General features: G+C 39.7%; 1 protein-coding gene and 1 long non-coding RNA gene across 2 annotated transcripts; both read left to right on the top strand.

Annotated features, from left to right (window-relative positions):
• The first annotated feature begins 1919 nt into the window (after window positions 1–1919).
• LOC129777749 (trafficking protein particle complex subunit 10) lies at window positions 1920–18886 on the top strand. The gene is made up of 4 exons (XM_055784212.1): window positions 1920–2212; window positions 2270–4029; window positions 16467–17856; window positions 18591–18886. Exons 1-4 carry the CDS (start codon window positions 2188–2190, stop codon window positions 18818–18820), a joined length of 3405 nt encoding a protein of 1134 aa, XP_055640187.1. The 5' UTR covers window positions 1920–2187; the 3' UTR covers window positions 18821–18886.
• On the top strand, window positions 7662–9781 carry LOC129777751 (uncharacterized). The gene is made up of 3 exons (XR_008743287.1): window positions 7662–7774; window positions 7838–7950; window positions 8018–9781. It is a non-coding gene; the product is annotated as an uncharacterized LOC129777751 (long non-coding RNA).
• Window positions 18887–20297: the final 1411 nt, after the last annotated feature.

Raw genomic sequence — 20297 nt, 5'->3', positions numbered from 1 at the left:
AATTTTTAAAAAGCTTTGCGAAACCCTACCCATCGGCCTGGGGAAATTTAAAACACTAAAATCCTGATTGGTACATTCAGAATATTCTAATTACAAATTGAACGAAATGTGGCGATAGAAAGCTCAGTAATTGGAAGTCGAAATTTAATGAGAGAAAAATGTTTTTATAACGGCTGAAAACACAAAAAATAATCAGTTTTGGCGGAAAATGAAATTATGTTATCTCAATAATTCTGAAATTCCTGCCAAAATATAAACTAGATCTTTCTGATTCTGAACGTTAGCATTAATTGATGCAAAAAGGTAGTTCGTTCATTTTTATTAATTTTGATTTATTTTGCCTTTGATAACAATACTTTATCTATGAAGTGTACCATTATAAAAAAGTAACACCTTTTTTCCCCTCCTGATTATTATATCTCTTTTGACATTGGATTCTTTTTGACAAACTCAATCTCGATCAGCGAATCGTCAATTTGGAAGAAAAAAATACATTACTATGGAATGATTTGGAAAGCCTAGGAGCTAGCCAGATACACTTTCGTGTTTCTGATTTTTTAGCCAAACTGAAAGAAACAGCTATACATTTTTCAAAATGCAGACCTGCTTTCAAGAATTCTAATCCTACTTCATTACAATTCACAATTATCGTAGGCAGCTTTTTAACTTTTTAACTTTTAACTTTATTTTCGTATGATAAAAACATTGATTAGTTTAACGTACGCGGCGTCGGGATGGCCATGTACATAACGTACAAATGAAACACGCACGAACGTAAACACAAAATAAATTAAAACTATATATGAACGGACTAAAAACAGACGACATTGAACGATGACAGACTTGCACTGTTATTGTTTTGTTTATGCTGTTGCGTGCATCTACCAGGGGTAAGACATCAATTGAATATAGGCTACCCAAAATCAAAATCAATATGGCGTCATTTGTTTATCAACATATACACAACAGTAATTGATTGAACCAAAATGTCCGCAGCAATATTGGGTACACTGGCAATATGAGGGATTTGACGTTTTAGTCGTACCCCTGGCATCTACGGGTGACAGCTTAGCTGCCACCACGGCTTACAGAGACAAGGCTAGCTACTCCGGATCAGTATTTTTTTAGTGACGTTATCTGAGTCGTTGAAGTAAACAATGTGTTCTTATTTTTTATTTTTCGTGCTTTGTAAGTTTGTGTGTTGATAATATAGTTGATTATATTTAACACAAATTTCCGTATAATGATATCTATATAAAGCGTCGTGCACAAATTACGTAACGTGATAAGGGGGGAGGGGGGTCGAGGTTGCGTTACTTTCTGTGTATTAAAGATAGGAAATTGCGTTACGTAGGGGGGAGGGGTCCAAAATCCGGATTTTTAGCGTTGCGTAATTTGTGCACGACGCCTAATAACATATCGAAATTACGATTTTGCGTAATATACTATGAAATCTTCCCTATTTTTGTTACATTCACATTTTCCATATTGTGTTAAAAATCACTTGGTACTCCTGTATGCGGGACTGAGGAAAAGTCGAACTAGTTTGTTATTGTTTTGATTCATTCTGATGTGGCAGAGACGCACAATACAAATCAATATCTTCTGAATTTGCATGTATCGTGTTATTTTCGACAACATGAAGCGAGGACGCCGAATGCATGTTCTAAAACCCTTTTGCTTTACTCAAACTATGTTTTCCATCGTCGGATATCCGGATACGTTAAACGGCGCTGGAATATTTCAAAACAAAACCAAATGTCATTCTTTCTTACACATACACATTGACAATTTTGATAAAACACGCCAAAGACATGCCGCTGGCACGGTGCGATGTGAGTGAATTAAAATATCGTGGCGAGAAATAAACACGCTCCGCTCAAGCCATGTTGACGCTCCGCTGCAGTGAGAACAGAGCCTAATTCATAATAATATCTATTTCTGTTCATTTAGGAATTGCTGTATAACATATGTTTTCATCAATTCTTGTTTGGTGTGTGCAAATGTAGACGTAAACAAAAATAGTTCATTGCTTTGATATGCACTTTCACATTACTGTTATCAACTGATTGTAATGCATTGCTGTTTTTAAATCGATAAAAACGTTGTCAACATACTAGGATTGTGTTATCCCTTCAGTGTAGCTGTTAAAAACAAACAATATTAGCCTCGAGGTAATCGTAAACTATGAATTGCAAACCAATTTTAACATGTAAGTTGAAAAAGGTACTAGACGTTCGATGATGAAAATAATTGTTCAAATTTGTAGACTCTGGCGACTCTCGTCTTTTTAAAAGCTTAGAGCCACACATCACCAGCGCTCTCCCGTTGGACACTGCAGAATGGAGACGCTCATATGGTCGTCCGGTAAAAAATGTACGCGTTGAGGCAAGCTTCAAGCCTTTCGATTCAGCCGTCCTAGAAAAGTACCGGGATGGCAAGTGGAGCATCATAGATCACCCTGTTATTCACATATTCGTGACGGAGTGCAACGACGTCGAAACATACCGTGCCTCGGTTAAGGAAGAAATTGATCAATGGCTTAAAGTTTTGAATAATTACAACGTAGCTGACTGGATGATTTTGCTGGTAGAAACATTGGACGTAAAAAAATCCAAAAACATACTTCCACGCACAACTGTGCTCGATAAAATACGATTGGATTTTGCGTCGAAAAATGGCGATCGCTGTCTATCTATTCTGAACCCTTCAAAGTTCGAAATGAAAGCAACTGAATCGTTTCGCTGTTTGCTGCAAAGAATTCGACACTTGATGTTGGCTGGATACAACAAAAACATTGTGAAGTATGAAGAACTTATACGTTCGAATCGGGAGAATCGAATCCAAGAAAATTGGAACTTCATAGATTACTTTCTGCTCCAAGAACAACTAGCCTTCGTTTTGGAAATGCTTGGACAGCACTCCGAAGCGCTGGTGCAATATGATGAGCTGGATGCTTTATTTTCACAATTCATCCTGAACTCTGTGTATGGTGAGAAACAAAAGTGGCTAAGTATCTTCGACCAGCCGTTGTATGCTTTCCATGGTATTTCATTGAATGCGACCAAGATGGAGGAAACCCGCAAGAAGATTATTAACCAATCGGTGAATTTATTAGAGTTCAGAAGTTATCTTTTCGAGCGACAATGTTTGCTGCTGGACGCGAGTGGAACACCCTGGGAAATCGCCGAACGTTTGCTACCTTTTTTATTTTCCACGTTGAGAGAGATTGAGGCACTCAAGTTGGAAACGCCCGAGGGTGCTTTAGCTTGTTGGGAATTTATCTGCGCTCTGGAGGTGCTTAACCTCTGCGATAAGGTTCAAGAGTCGAAGGATATGCACAAATGTTCTCAATATTCGGCTGCCATATGGAATTTAGCCAAGGACAAACTGTACAGTCTTGGGAAGCAATGTGGTTTACTGCCAGGCTGTACTCCAACCTCAGAGCAACTTCACACGGTTGTTCATCTTTCCGCGGGGATGGGCGATAGTGTTCCCGAAACCGAAAGTAGCACGCTCCTGGAGACGGAAGCACTGCGCAGAACGGCGCATTCTCCAGTGCGAAAACCGAAGAAGTGTGCAACAGACAGCTTGAAAGAAGCCCTCGGTTCAAATCAAGCATTCACCAAATTGTATCTGGAACTGAACGAATTGGCTATCAGCACATACAAACACGTGTCGAGATTGCGATCCGCCCGATTGGTTGGTCTCGATTTGGGAAACTTCTACATTACATTGAACGAACCTCAGAAGGCTGTTGTGTTCTTCACGGACCTGCTGCGAGAGCTGAAAACCGAAAATTGGCACCATCTAGCAAGTCAAACGCTGCTGGAATTGGCATCCTGCTACAAAAAAATGAATGACTATGTAAATTACGTGAAAACTTGCAGCGCAATATCTTGCTGCCTTGATTTGGAGATGCTCGTGAGGACCTTTTATTTCGACGAGTTCCTTAAATCGCTAAAGACTAAAGAGATAAGCAACAATGGCGTTCCCAGCGTAATTGCTGTTCTGGAAGAACACTTCAAGGTGCGTATATTGCAAACATGGTAGCTTGTATACGAATTGTGCTCCGTTAAATTCAGTATCTATTGTGTACAATCGTGTGGGAACGGTATTTTGTTTTTGACGTGGAACTGCGTCTAACCTTTCAATATAGGGGACCATTTCAAAGGACCAAGAAAAGTTAAAGATTTTGAACGTGGACATCTCTTCAAATAATGGATGGATTTGGATTCCAAGTACACATATTAAGAGAAAATGTCCCCATCTATAACAAAGAGACCCTATTCGTGGTCCTTAGCTTCTTGTCCACTACCTCCTATCCCTACCTCCCCACGTTGCCGGTTGGGGTACGAGTAACTATAGTGAAGATCGGGTAACCGAGTCCGGGGGAATCTCGGTCATATACTGACAGGGAAGGGGGCCTATTCGTGGGTCTGTTTACCATGGAAGTGCGGGTCAACACAGCGCCGGTTCCCCATGTCAGAGGCGACTGATAACAATATTCGTGCCAGCGGGGACACTATAAAGAGCTGTGCGCGACGGTCCTCCGTTGGTTGATGCAGGCCCTGCAAGCTATCCGTAAAAATGAAACGCACAGGAAAAAACGCAAAGAAATTCGAGACAGGACAATCGGACTAGACCCACGCAAAGAACACGGACTAGAGATTGGAAACTCGGAACATATAACTGCAAGTCTCTCAACTCTCTTACGAGTACCCGAATTCTACGAATTTTACGCGCATCTAGAGCGTGAATACGATCGCTGCCCATAACACGACATCAAAATCGTCATCGGTGATTTGAACGCTCAGGTCAGCCAAGAGGAGGAGTTCAAAGCGGTGATTGGTAGGTTCAGCGCTCGTATGTGAACCAACGAAAACGGACTAAGACTTATCGACTTCGCTGCCTCAAAGAACATGCCCACACGAAACACCTTCCAGCACAGCCTCCAATACCTTTACACCTGAAGATCATCTCAGCAAACAGAACGTTGCCGAACCGAGCCGAACGTTGTTGCAACATACTCGCAGCGTCTTGAAGCTGCGTTACCGGGGGTAGACGAACTGGATGCTGCTCCCCTCGAGAAAAGCTGGAACACCTTGAAAACAGCAATTAGCAGCACAGCAGAGACCGTCATCGGGTATGAACGAGGACAAAGGAACGAATAGTTTGACGACGAGTGCCGAGCGCCATGTTGCGACGAGCGACTCAAGCGATAAAGGCAATTTAATGACACCTATATCGCATTTGAATACCTGGTAGCAAGAAACAGGTCAATGTGGTTAGCAAACATTCAACCACCGCTCAATGCTCTTATCAAGGAAATTTCTCATTATTTTTAATTTAGTTCAATCACTTTTTCTGATGACAAAAGATGAATTGTTGTTCTTGTTTTGTCTACTTTGTCCTATCGTTCATGGCAATCCCTTAACCGATAACGGGTATGGCTACAATTCAGTGGTGTAAATCTATGATAGAGTCCAGGAAAATTTGTAGACTGTATGCACTGTTTGATAGTCAGGATCTGGGACATAGAATGGCTACCGGAGGAGGGGAAGGACAGGGTAATCTGTCCCATCTTTAAAAAGGTGGCATGCTGGATTGTGGGAACTACCGTGCAATAATGATCCTCAATAGTGCCTACAAAATTCTGTCTCAGATCCTCTTTCGCCATCTATCGCCAATAGTAAGTAGATTTGTGGGAAGTTATCAGGCCGGATTCATGGCCGGTTACTCGACGACGGACCGGATTTTTACACCGCGGCAGGTCCTCCAAAAGTGTCGCGAATATCAGATCCCTACGCACTACATATTCGTCGATTTCAAGGCCGCATATGATACAATCGACCGACGACAGTTATGGAAAATCAAGGACGAACATGGCTTTCCCGAAAGTTGGCAAGACTGATTCAGGCAACAATGAGCGGTGTGCGGTGCAATGTACGGATCTCAGGCGATCTGTCGAAATCGTTTGAGCCTCACAGGGGACTTCGATAAGGTGATGGACTCTCCTGTCCGCTCTTCAACGTGGCGCTGGAAGGTGTTAAGCAGAGAGCGGGTGACAGGCGTGGAAAACTCGGGATCCATGTTCTATTGTACGCCTTTTCCAGGTCCAGTGCTATCATATCCATGTGCTGACGGTTTCTGTTGGCTTCGGCTATCACTTCTCCGAGCCGGATATGGATGTGCGATTCACATAGAACGTTACGGAAAAGAACGTCATGCAGTCTACGCTTGCAGCATCACCGTCACGTCAAATGTCAAACAAATGATTTATTCAATGTTATTCATTGTGTCGTCACATACAACAGAACTAGTTCTAAATTTGGAAAGGTTCACGAAAATCATTGAATTATATTATTCAAATGCTTAAACCCCGTAGTCCCGATCCATATTCAACAATAATAATATATAGACTATTTTCCTCAGCTAGTCGCGAATGATTTTGACTCCGAAATTTGGAACAAAGAGATATGTTGGCATAAAAAATAAAACCAAAATCAAAACAAAAGCCGAGACACAAAGTCCAGACAAAAACCCAACGAACCGTCCGTCTCCGTCAATCATTCTTTTCTACAAACCCTGCCGGTCGTTTTCGTTGAACGTATGCTGACGGGTCGTTACGTTGCCGGTGTATGTGAATGTTTTCATAAGAATTGCATGGTATAATAATTGACGTAACGTGACGTGACGGGACGTGAACTTAACGGGGATTTTTTTTATCCCATTTATTTATTTATTAGGCTCATTAGCATTTTAGCTGTAACAGAGCCGGGTTTTAATCTTGTACATGTACATATGTTTATGTTTCTATAAACTGTAATTACACAGTAGTTAGTAGTAGCCATTTAGGCGTTAAGTTTTCTGTTCCATTACATTATGGTAAATGACACAGTAGTAGCCATTTCGGCGTAAGGCCGATTACACATTATCCGGTTTCTGCCGGACCGGTTTGAAACCCAAATGACAAATTTCGATCGGACCAACCTTTTTACGGCGCCGTGATGCAGCCGTCTACAGCGACTGCAATGTCCGATGACCGGACAAGCATTATACGCGATGACCGTAGAATAGTGTCGACGTCTGGTGGAGACATCGGTTTGGGAAAGCAAATCATTCTCTATAAGATTATCACACCTCAAGACAGTTTTAAGTTGTTTAAATTTTTAATGAAAACGTTTACTTCATATTATTTGCTTGCTCAGAACCTGTGGTATTGATTCTTCCTTAACCATTTTTGTATAGTTTTCTTGATATTTTAACTAAAACTCATCATTGTAATATACGATCATTATCAGACATAATTATTGTTCAGGAGGTTTCCCAACTTGCAAAAGAACGTATTACCTTATTACATAAAGAACACATTTCATGAGAAGAAGTTAATTTTCATTCATAGTTTTTATTTTAAGATATGTGTTTAATGCACCTGAAAATCCATTATCACTATCATTTCCCAAAAGCGGAGCACGAAGCTCCATGCCATGAAAGCGAATTGACAGTTGTTTGTCATGTCTGTTAGTAATTAGTACAATTCAGGCAATTTTTCGTCTAATGTAATAGTATGTGTGCACTATTGACGTTTGTTTGTTGATTTTGAAACCAGTTGATAATTTGCAAGTGATATGAAATTTTTATTTCACTTCTTCAACAACTACCAGTGTTGTGGAACTAATTCTGTGATGCAAGTTTCTGCTCAAAGAGAAGCAATGGTCACAGGTGCACGATGTCATCATTTAGCATATTGCCACGGACTGTGTTATTAACGGTGAGTGGTGTTTTTTGACAAGCAGATCGAGTTATTTAATTGACTTCTATTTTTTGTTCACAGGCAACATCCCTTATCTGAAATAATTATTGAACGAGTTCGGGGATGTCAAACAAATCTTCAATCGGTTCATGGAGGGGTGGATTTCGAGCGGCTTTATCGAGCTGGATGAGAAGGTTAGTTTTTGTTAATTTGAACACACTAAAAATAATTCTCTCGTCTAATATTCTTTGGGTATTCCAGTTTGACCTGACCGGCGACGCGATCGACGACGAGACCAAGGCACTCCAGCCAAAACAGTCAGATATGTGCTCTGTGGTCTAAATGTTCCAATGCCCGACGCCAAAGCATCGGTTCTGTCAGAACGAAATTCCAGCTTATCTGATTCGGTCATTCTTTGCCCCGGATCCGCGTACTGATAGCTGTGATGCGAATTGGTCTCGAGAAGCTGCCCATGCCCCAGGATTACGTGCTCGAGGAATTGCGGTATATGTTGAGCTCGTTCTTCGACGAGGATCAGCGGAAGCAGCAATGGAATAGTGTTTGAACGAATTATGTTATTTTATTCGTAATTTGTTTACTGTATTAATGAAATAAAAAAAAACTCTAGAATGAATGGATGTGTATACATTCTCTTGTAGGTAAATTCCAAAATAATCACAGGAAGTGAACACATTATACATATAAATAAATAGTGCCTCTGGCTTGTAACGGAATGTTATTATTATTGGTTCTACAAATTGCACTTTTATCTAACCGTGTTTCTGAGACTGTTGAAAAATTATGTGGCAACAGAGCGTGTGAAATAAATCATACTATTCGTGTATGCTTGGAAACGAAATAATTATGTCTATGAATGAATAAACCGCAGCTGGACTAAAGTTAGTTTTTTAAACGTATTCTGAAGTGGGGCGGAAGTATTCACGATAGGTACGGTAAGAACGCCGTTATGATGCAGGATGTGTGTAATGTCCGTGAGGCCTGGTCTCACTTTGATCATGCTCATGGTGTGCTACACTCCAACATTCGGCCTTATGTGATTTCCAAGGAACAAACATATGAGAACTAGGATTGGGCGATCTTGGATCGATTTTCAGAAGATCGATCTTTTCCATTTCGATTTCCGATTTTTTGAATCGATTCATTGTACCCGAAAAAATCGCAAAGATCGATCTTTTGCTTTCGATTTTTTTCGATCCTAGAGTTTTTAGTACATCGATTTTAATCCCATCTGACAAATTTTATAATCATTTGAATAACTTTCGAGGATGTCAAATTAGTAATAGTGAATAGGATTGGGCGATCTTGGATCGATGTTTAGAAGATCGATCTTTTTCTCTCCGATTTCCGATTTTTCGGTCGATGCTTCCTACTGAAAGAAAAAAAATCGTGAAAATCTATCTTTTCTTCCGAACTTTCTGATCGTAGAAAACAAAATATTGTAAATTTGTTTTTCAGAGAACATTGATTCTTACCAAAAACCGCTTGACAAATTCATAAACATTGGATCCCTTTCAATGTCATTGAATTAGTGGTCGTAAATTTAGGAGAAGCAGTTTTGTAAGTTTGGTCATTACCAAACAAGTGGTCACAAGTTATATTTACACCATCATATTCACTAGGCTGACAGTAAAAATTGTGACGAAATGGGATGTTGACATCAGATCCGACTGAAGCGTTCTTTACTAGAACTGGGACTGTTGCCAATATTTCGACTAAATGCCAAGCGTATTAAACGATTTGATTCAACGGGATTATCGTCAGCGGAGTTCTAGATGAATATCGGTTGTTGAATTTCTAATAATAATTTTCAATTAATTTATTCAATTAAATAATTCCATGACGGTTCAAGATGAATGCCCTGCAAAATCCTTTTTTCAGCACTTTCCTGTTTTTTGTGACCTTCATTCTGAGAATCAAACTGAAATGCCTTTGATGTTTGAATAGAAATATAAAATGGTTATTTCATGTTTAAAGAAAAGACAATACTTATATAGAACAAGTAAATCAATTGGAAAAAGGCATTCGATTTTTCAAAAATCGATTCAGTAAAGATCGATTCTTTGGTACCGAATTAATCATTGGATCGATCCCTGCGCCGTTGAGAAAATCGATCCATCAAGATCGATCTTTTTCTAAAGATCGCCCAATCCTAATGAGAACGCTCGTGGTTGCCGCAGCAGCAGACAATTATGTCTGTGGGTTTAAGGTTTTCCGTCTGCACTCAGCTGCATGTAACCGGAATATTTGAAGCAATGTTTACCTGTCAAATCCACATATAAATAAATGCATATATGTGTTTGTGAGAGATGTACGGTTTTGTGTAGCGCGAGGTCTCTTTCACATTGTTGTTCGGTTTTCCGTCCAAACCCAGCGGCGCTTTTTGAAACCGGTCCGGCAGAAACCGGATAATGTGTAATCGCCCTAAGGGTATTCTTTCTGTTCTTCCATTGTTCAGCAGACCGGACAGCGGAGACAGTTGATATTGATCATTGTTGGGTTATTTATAGAACAGCAGCCCGATGTTTCTTGCAGAGCAGAGCAGTTGTATGGATGAATCGATCTAATTTCGACCGTGGATCGATCTCCATCGCTGATGATGTTTGCGTGGACGTAGTTATTCTATAACAACACAAAGATGGTCAATTGAGGGCCCTGAGTTTGAAACGGGGATGTTGTATGTGAACCACACTGAATCCAATTTCCTGTTTTCGGTTAGAAAGGTGACCAAGCGTCTGTTCGTCAATCTTTCCAGAATCTTGTATAAAACAGGAGGCTAAGGCTAGCCTTTGAAGATGTTGCTTCTTTGATCGATCTTAGATGTGGGTGATCTTAGGTGTCTCTAACCCTCAGGAAATTCGTGTGTACACACGAATCGCTAAAGATGCTGAGAAGAACGAACCGTCCAAGCAGGGACAGTTGTTTCAGCAATCTATAGCCGATACCATCAGGGCTGGCAGGCTGGTTGACTCACCTTTGGCGGAACGTAGGACGACGTAAAGTTGCTCGATGGTAAAGTTCCGGTTGAGAGGATTATTGGGACGGCTCACCGGAACCTCGGAATTGCTGACCGAAATGGTATACGCTCTCTGTCGACGGATGAACTCGGGTCATATTCGGAAATGGAGGACAGTCCCGTAAAATATTCTCCGAGCATGTTCGAAGTATCTGCCGGATCGCTGAGGGTTATACCATCCACTTGGAGAATGGGGTTCTGTGGTCTTCTCTTTCCTTTCAGCGTGTTAACTCTGCGCCAAAGATCCGCAGAGGACTGGGCCTCGTTAATAAATGGTGCACTGTTTAAAATCCGCACACATTCGAATTGCTCTAACTTTTAGTCCTTTAAGTAAAATTAATTGAAATTTCTCTGTAATTGATTTCATCAGGTGCGCAAGTACTTTGAGAATAATGATAAATCGCATCGTGCCATCGGAAAAATGTTGGGAATCTCGAATTCCATCGTGTCTGGTATCATAAAACGGTTCGAAGAACGTCTGACTGTTGATCGGAAGCAATAATATGGAAAAAACCGAAAAAGGTCAACGAGAACGATTACAAGCGCTTGGTTGGGGCATCTAAACGGAAACCGGATGCCTCAGTTCGAGATGTGGCTAAAAAGTTGCATGTAAGCAAGACTTTCGTACAGAATACCAAAATTCGGGCTGTACTACGTATGTTTATGTTTCAGAAGTTCCCAAACTGTGACGAGAAATAAAAATGAAACAAATTTCTGCATTACTCGAGAATTAGTCACCGAAACCAAATTAGGTATATGGAGATTTTAGGGTGCAATAAATGTTTTCACAGTGGTTAGACACTCAACCCCCTCTCTGAGGGGGAGCTGCCATACAAATGAAAGACAAATTTCTGCATGACTTGAAAACTAATCATAAAATATACCAAATTTGGCATGCGCAGGTTTTAGGGGACACAAAACGTTTCTATGGCGAATAGAAACTCCTCCCGTCTCGTAGAGCAATTATAATTTTCCTGTAATTCAAATGTGTACATATATGTTTTCTACGTTTTAATTCGTTTACAATATGTATCGTGTGTATATAATATTAATTTTAATTTGCATGTAAGAGATAAGTGTTTATATAAATTCTAGTTGTATGTTAAATTATAACAACTGTATAGGTTTCATTCGCGTAGGCTTACTCACGTTTAGTCCCCTTATTATAGTTTATAATTTCATCTAATTTTAGAGCATGATCCAAATCTAGTTCTTTTGTTTCTAGATTTTTCTAGGTTATGTTTAATCGTAGGTAATCTAAATAATAGTGTATAATGTAGATGATAAGGATTGTAGTAATAAGTATAGGTGTAAATATTGATAGAACTTAGAACTTAAGAATAGTATTAAATTCGGCCAGCACATGTGAACACGTTAACTTCTTTTATCGTTTACCCAACTAATCAAGCAAATGGAGCCAAATTTGGCATGTGAATATTTTAGGGGGCACGAAACGTTTCTATGGTGAATACACTCCTCCCCCTCTCTAAGAGGAGTTTTATTCCATGTAACGGAGAAACATGTTATTTGCAAGTGGTTGAAAAATCTTGAACGAGAATTGTGTCTGAAAATAATCTGACATTATAATGATGAGTTTTGGTAGAAGTACTAGGAATTGTTTAGTAAAAGATAAATTCAACGGGGTCGATTAGAAGACCAATCGATGAACAGTTCTGCGGTTGGACTCATGAACTTGAGCTTAGTAAGAAAACGTGAATGTTTGATGGTATTGAGAACAAAAAAAACAATTTTGGGCAGACAAAGTTTGCCGGGTCAGCTAGTTATCGGATGAATACTCGAATTTGAGAATGAATTTTGTGCGGTATACTCTTTAGACTCCAGAAAATCTGTCTAACCGTCTAGTTTCGCCTTCCGGATTAACCGCCGTATTTTAATGTGCTGCTACCTGCTCATGGGAGCTTACTTCATTGGTTCTCCGAGTGGAAGTCGCTGAGCCGCATGGAGAAACTTCCTCTGTTTTCTGACCTCCCCTTTAACGTTAGAGTGGTTTTCGCTTTCGGGATGGAAGCTTTGGTCGCTTCCATGATGGTTTTGTTGGAGGTGGCAATGGTTGTCGAGTTGTCCCTAGAGAGCAAGAAGTCAGAGGTTGTTCGAAAGACAGTCCAGTCAGCTCTTTCGATGATCCATCTAGGTCTGCCAGCCGTGAGCGGTGCCGGACCGCTGAAGTTAGCGGTTATCGGGTGGTTGTCGCTGCCATGACGATCGTCGACTTCGGCTAGGGTGGAAAGCCTACCCACCGAGTTGAGACTGGCAGCTGAAATATCAATGGTTGTGTTGCTGGTACCTCTGCGGAAAGTATTCGTGCCATCGTTTTAGACCGAGCAGCTTCCGTCGTAGTTCCGGGATTGTGCCACGTGGCAGGTATATGCAGATGAGTTTTCATGACAAGCCATGGGATTCTATTTTTAAGTTTCCGCTTATTGCCCGTTGTTCTATTGATAGCAAATTTATGGGCCCTATTATAAAATCGAGTCGATAAGAATTTCGCTCTTTTTCGTTATTATTAATATCGAGTCAAAGCGTCGTGAATGCTATCGGTAAAACTATCAGAATTTATACAAACAATTTGATATCTTCAGAGAATTATTTTGTTTATGCTTAAATATATGCAATTTGCAACACATGAAGTTCGAGCTCGGTAAGAGATTGTCTCGATTTACAAAACAAGAAATTTTGCTCGGTGTGATAGTAATAGGAATTGTGTCGACTTTTCGATTCATTTTACAAAATAGGGCCCTATGCCAGCATCAAGACCAGTCCGTTTTGTTTTGCATACTGGTTTCAATGTACATTCTTAAATACAACTTAATTATCTTATAGATAAATCGTTTAGTTCAAACCTTTGTGGGGGTATGAGATGGGACCATCATCATCATGTTCTCAACTAGGGATACCATCTGGTCGGAGTTGAAAATCACACCTGTCACAGTTACGATTATGGCCAAACCATTGTGATTCTTTGAAATATAAATAAATAAAACCATGTGAAATTTATTTATTTAACATATTTTTTGGGTGATCCATGCGGTGAAAATACTCCGGAGTTGATCACTTCTGTCTGAGCACAGGAGATTTTTTGAAGGTTTCATAGTCGTCAAACATCAAGTGCAATAGTACCGATGTACAAGCCACGGGTATGAAACGCAAGAGCTCCTTCAGCAACACAAATATTCTTAGTGGCTGAGTTTCTGCACCACATAGTTCAGCATTTGGACGTGGATCCCAATCGAACATTCTGGCAACGTTTCTGTGCTTGGGTATTCTTTTCCTAATCAGAACTACATGTAATGTAATTGTTGATTTCAAACTTTTGTTTCAACAAAATGGCTAAATCTAAATACCGCTATGAGCCACCAACACTTATGAATTACATATGCAGCGATGGCCTCATAATTCTTAAGTTCTGTTGTGAAAAAGGGGGACTTCTGGCGCGCTCAATTTGTCCAAATGACCACTTACACATTTGAAAAAAAAATAACTTGGAAGATCAAAAACATCACCGTGGTCAGTAAAACAAAATCTCTAGATAAAAAAGGTTTTACTGAAAAATATAATACACCCATGTTTTTTACGGGTTTTTTTTTGGCGCGGTTTTGTGACGTAGGATTACGTCTTTCGGGAACATATTAGGGTACAAATTGAAAATCGAAAATCGAGCACATAGTGAAAATTGTCCAATTTCAAACGCTTATTGCTCAGTAATTTCATGATGGATTTATGAATTTTTTGAGTCAATCGATTTCGGCACTCCATAACATTTTTTTATATTGAATAAAATAATATATGTCATGAACCTAACTATCGAACAATTGAAAAATCCCAACCTCTATCCTAACGGAAATATCCACTTCTGATTGATTGAAATTGGCGACACATGCGGCGGTTCCCTAACAGAGACATCAAAACCAAGCTGCCTGGGGGAAATCGACATTGCAAATACATGAAAGTAGGGGTAGCTTTTGTTCCCACCGAAATGTGTTCCCTAACAGAGACATCAAAACCAAGGTGCCCGAGGGAAATCAGCATCGCAATATATGCAAGTCGGGGACATTTTTATATGAAACGATTTATTTCAATTTTTCGTAAATAAAAACCAAGGTTTGTTTCCGCTCGAGACGGGTCGTTCGATTTAAGCTGTCCGTTTTGTTGTGTTCATTTTCACCCAAGGAAAGTTCATGCGGCGAGAAAAAAATGGAAAAGTGAAGAAGTATTCGAAAAAATTATTTCCCATATGTTCTGCATATAGTATTAGGTGTTGTTAGTCCAATTAAAATTCGCATTGGGTTGAATAAACACTCAGAAAGCAAAAATTATAAAACAAAATTAATATTTCCATTTCAGATATGTTTTCGCTATATTAAAGTAACATGTTTTTACTGATGAGAAAAATTGATAATTGTGTTCGATATTGGTAATTATATTATATTACATTGGTGAGCTTTTTTTTCTTTATTTCATCCATCTTGTACATGGTCACAGAGGGCGGATTTCATCATATCTCATTCTACTGCGGCTTCTTCTATCTGATACGCACCACCCAATGACTGTTTACCATCCTTCTGTCATCATCACTCGATAAACACTGGTGGAGTGCACAAACAATACCCAACAACCAAACAAAATTGCCCTTTTCAGGGTCACCAAATCATTAACAATGAGTATAACGATGTAATTCTTCTAACATATCCAAAATCAACAGATAGCCTAACGGAATCCTACGTCAACTTTACGATCGTGTCTCGGACACAACCCTTCTGTGACTTTTTTACGAGGTTTTTTTTACGCGGATTTTCCAATTAACGCGGTTTTTTTACGTGGATTTTCCAATTAACGCGGTCCAGACCAGTGCAATATCACATCTCCCCCCCAGCTTACATTTTTCTCTCATGTTTTCTCAGGGCAAATTATGGTAACTAGCGCTTGTAACGGAGCTTAGCGCTTAGTGCCGCACCTTAGGTGGATTCTTAGGTGGGTTTTAGGTGTTGGGTAACGGGGAGCTCGCCGGGCGGTACAACGGGACGGGGTTTTTACGGGCAGCGATTCGTGAATGTATTTCCCTGGCTACTTAGCTCTGTATGGTCTAACAGTGGTACTACACGTGCATCGGCAAAAGAGTGTACAAATTACTAGGAAATCCTCTAGCAACAGCAGGTGGCCTCATTCGTGAGGAAAACCGAACTATAGCTACCAGTAACCAACGAAATTACAGGAAAAAAACTACGGGTTTTCGGAAGCGAGCAATGCTCAACTTTTTACTCCCGTTCTATGTAAAGATAGTCCCATTTCATATCTATCATATATGGTTTTGATATGGTTTTTTACGCGGATTTTCCAATCAACGCGGTTTTTTACGCGGATTTTCGAATTAACGCGGATTTTCCAATTAACGCGTTTTTTTACGAGGTACGTATCCCCGCGTAAAAAAACCTTGGTGTACACTGAAAATAATCCTGATTCCACAACAAAATTGAATTTCTCATAAAAATCAGGACAAAGGCTAAATTGTGAAAAATAAATCAGGACGTCCCGAATAGATCTCAAAATCAGGACATGTCCTGCTAAATCAGGACAGATGCTCACCCTATTCTCAACTAAACTACAAAATGAAAGAAAACAGATCTGTAGTCCACACAATATTTTATTTTCTCTTTGCAGATCGTGGATATAAATGTGGCAAACACTTTCGTCATCCAGGATGATATGGTATCGGTTGTTCTGAGAATCGAAAGCAATTTTCCGCGAGAAATACTATGTCAACAGTTGTTGCTCTCATACGAAATGGATCCGAAATCAAGCGCCGATTCAGTCCCATCACAAGTGGCCACCACGGAACCACTGGGTCTGCTCCCGATAACTCTGCATCTCGATTACAAGCAAGATCGGACACTAAGCTGCGCGTCGGTTGCATGCGATAACAAAGCTAAACAACCGGTCAGGAGAACCAGCAGCACCCGTCGGAAAATTTCTCCGACGCAGCGTTCGGATTTCACTAACCGTGTGGCTTGCGAAAATCTGCTGATGCAACCTGGAATGAATGTGCTGGAGCTGAAAACGAAAGCCAAACGCGTAGGTTCCTGGTCCTTCAAGCAACTATCCGTTCAGGTAGACAGTATTGAATTTCTCTCGGAAAGTATTCCACCAGGAGTACCCAGCTTTGAAATCATTACGAAAGCTTCGTCAGCTGTTCTGAACTTTATGAATCTCATAGCGGGTGTTGAACAGCCGGTCAAACTCATAGTTTCCGGTGGTAGCTTCCGCTTTCCAAAAGATGCCCAAATTGTGCTCAAATGCTCAAAAAATCTGCGGATGAGAATTTTGGCTAACGACAATGGTCAACAAACAGCATTCGATCGTGAACTGTTGGTTAATCTCCATAATTTCCAATCATTCGAAGAGCGAACTATAGAATTGGAGGCTCTCTGTGACCTTCCAGGAAGACGGGAGGAGAAACCGATGGAACACAAGGTTACATTACAAGTGCCGTGGAGTCGAAATGAGATTCAGATTCCCCTGCACTTCCTTCCAGCACTGACGGCTTCCTGTCGCTTACACTCTTCAGGATCGAAAAAATTTCTCCAGGTCATCCTCAAAGGAGTCAGTGAGCACAAGCTTATCCTCAGAAATGCACATATGGTATGTGCTGCGGAAGGTGTGACAATTATTGATATCAATCCAAAGTCCCAAAATGAGATCACCATGAGTAAAGCCTTATCAATATCATATCTTTATGAGATACAAGTGGAAGCGCTGAAGGCGGAACGGGAGCTACCGGTAATTCATGTTGACTACAAAATGGAGTTTGCTGATGTAAGCATGCCCGAAAATAAACGATATTACATTCCTTACGTGGTGACATTCGATGTGATGGATTACACTACGCTGTTCACAATTTGCGCAAAGGTAGAACCGTCCGAGCTATGCAGGGTCAACTCAGTTTGTCATCTCAATTTGCGAATAACGAAGGTGCACGAGAATCCATTCACCGACCTTATGTACGAGGTACTTGCAGACCAAAACATGTGGGTGGTTGTTGGACGAACAGCAGGTTAGTTCTGTTTTTTCTCATTCGTTTCGTCACAAATAGTTGTTTTTCAAACGGTGATCGCAGATTCTTGCCAGATCAAGAATTTTCTACCAGATTTGTAAGCGAAAACGACTACAGTAAAAACTGTTTTTGAGCGGTTTTTTTTTGTGCGGTGTTTGAAAAGAAGCATATTCGACGAAGTTATCCTCCATTTAGTTTTTTCCGATGTTTTATATGCATTTCAGTGCGAAAAAAGCATATTTGCGTCTCAATTATCCACTTCTGAAATCACTCCCCTTCTCTCATCAAATGCTCTAAGTTTTTCTAAGTTTTTGCATGACAAGATATCTAACAGCATCTCGTTTCGACATGCAACTAAAAGCACAAAACAGCCACGCGCAACCGAAAAGGCAAAGTGTCCAATCGTAAAGTAGGGAATCAAACGGAAATTGAACGGTGAATGGCGTGGATTTGAGTTATTTTCTTGGGGGAAACTTTTTTTATGCGGTCCCTATCTACCGCACAAAAAAAGTTTTTTTCAAAATGTGTATCGAACACGATTTTTTAAAGCCGCAGGTGACGTTTTGCACGATTTTTTTTATGCGACTTTTTTTGTGCGGTCCATATCCCCCGCACAAAAAAAGGTTTGCCTGTACTAACATGCTTGAGACATCTCACTGTTTTTGACTCATGAGTACTCATGAATTTTGCGATCGTTTACTTTATAATTCAACTTTGAAAACTTTTTCTTTTAGGTGTTATCTCAATGGAGGATGTCGAAAGTCACAGCATTACGTTGGACGTTTTGCCCCTTTCGGCGGGTTTTCTGCCACTGCCCAACATACGGCTGTCGAAATACATTTCCACCAGCAAATCGAAGGCGGATGTCCATCCCCGACTGCAACCGTTTCCACCGGGCCAGATTTACAACTCAACAAAAAGTATGCAAATTCATGTGCTTGCTAGCAGCAATACAGATGCTTAACTTGTTCTTGTTCCGTTATATTTATCAAGTAATTATGTTATATGTACCAGTATAAAATATATTATCGAGACGTAAATGTAAAAATTGTTTTTTTCCTAGCAAAGAAATTTAATATTGAGAAATTTGTAGTTATAAAAATACTCAATCAACAAGACCATTCCATGTACAATTCCAAGTTGAGATAAGTACTAGGGTAGATGCACCAGTAATCGTGGGTGTACCATTAATAATGGGAAAGCTACCGTCGTCGTTATTTACGCTAATACAGGCTTATTTGCCATTTTCAGGCGATTTGTGACAAATTTTTGAAGATACTTCAAAAATTGGTCAAACGGTATTGGTTTCAAAGTTACCAATTATAATGTTTTTAGCAGATTAGTTGACTGGTGATCAAAACTCTATGCGGCTTACGAAATTTATAACACGATAGAAAATTTTCATAACATGAAATAGTAATAAAAACACCCTTTTGATGTAAAAATCGCATGTAGAACATATCTTAACGATTATTCCTACCTGTTTCTGTATGAAAAAAAGTAGGGAATATTAAACTATCAGAAAATTTAAACTCCATTATAGGTAGAATTTCCGAGCTTTTGTTCTTATTACGGTAATCGTTCGCTAACTGGCGTTTTAACTGGACGAACGCTAACTGGTCCTTGGACCAGTTAAAAAGCAGAATTTCGTAAACAATCGACGCCATTTTCAAATGGAATATTTGCTGTGAGGGGCATTCGAATGTAATTTGAAATGCTCACCCTCATTCTTGTTTTCGAACGATAAGAAATCGTTCGAAAGAATGTACCATTTGTATTCTTGTTTTCGTACGAATCAAATCCATTCATTCGAACTTTCGAAAATTGAACAATTCGCACGAATCGGCCATTCTAGTTTTCGTACGAATGTGTATTTTTCACGTGGTTTCTAAACGTCACTTTTTTCTTGCGAATTCCGTTCGATTGTTAAATCAGTACATATTCATGTTTTTCGGATAATTTGAGCTTAAGTCGTACTGATTCTGCTGTTCAATCTATTATAGAAGGAATTAAGTCATTGAGGATTATGAATATGATTCATGAACATTATTAATATTTCATTTCTTTGTATACTTTTTATTATTGTTTTTGCTGTTTTGCAGTCCAGTTAGTAAAATTCAATAATTGGGTTGATTTTCCGGCAAAATTAACGAACGATCACTGTATGGGCGACACTTTCACCGTTGCTTTGATAAAATCTTGCATCTAATGTTTATGTTCGAAAAAGGTCTTGTTCGAACGGATTCGTACGAAAACAAGAAAGTATTTTTCAAATTGTTCGAATCAAGTCTTTCGAACGAAAGTCAGATACGGCCGTAAACAAGAATAAGGGTGGTTATGATAATTGACATTATTTTCGCATGACAAAAACATTGATTAAATTACAGAAAAATAATTTCCACAAATTATAGTTCATATCTGTTGTTACACTCAAACTTCCA

The sequence above is a fragment of the Toxorhynchites rutilus genome, chromosome 3 (assembly GCF_029784135.1).
Source record: "Toxorhynchites rutilus septentrionalis strain SRP chromosome 3, ASM2978413v1, whole genome shotgun sequence".
NCBI classification, from domain to species: domain Eukaryota; kingdom Metazoa; phylum Arthropoda; class Insecta; order Diptera; family Culicidae; genus Toxorhynchites; species Toxorhynchites rutilus.
This window is presented reverse-complemented; position numbering and strand designations above follow the sequence as displayed.

Coding starts and splice junctions, on each gene's coding strand:
- LOC129777749 (XM_055784212.1), top strand. CDS start 2,188: ATGAATTGCAAACCAATTTTAACAT. Junction 2,213..2,269: donor TTGCAAACCAATTTTAACAT/GTAAGTTGAAAA, acceptor TCAAATTTGTAG/ACTCTGGCGACTCTCGTCTT. Junction 17,857..18,590: donor GGTTGTTGGACGAACAGCAG/GTTAGTTCTGTT, acceptor TTTTTCTTTTAG/GTGTTATCTCAATGGAGGAT.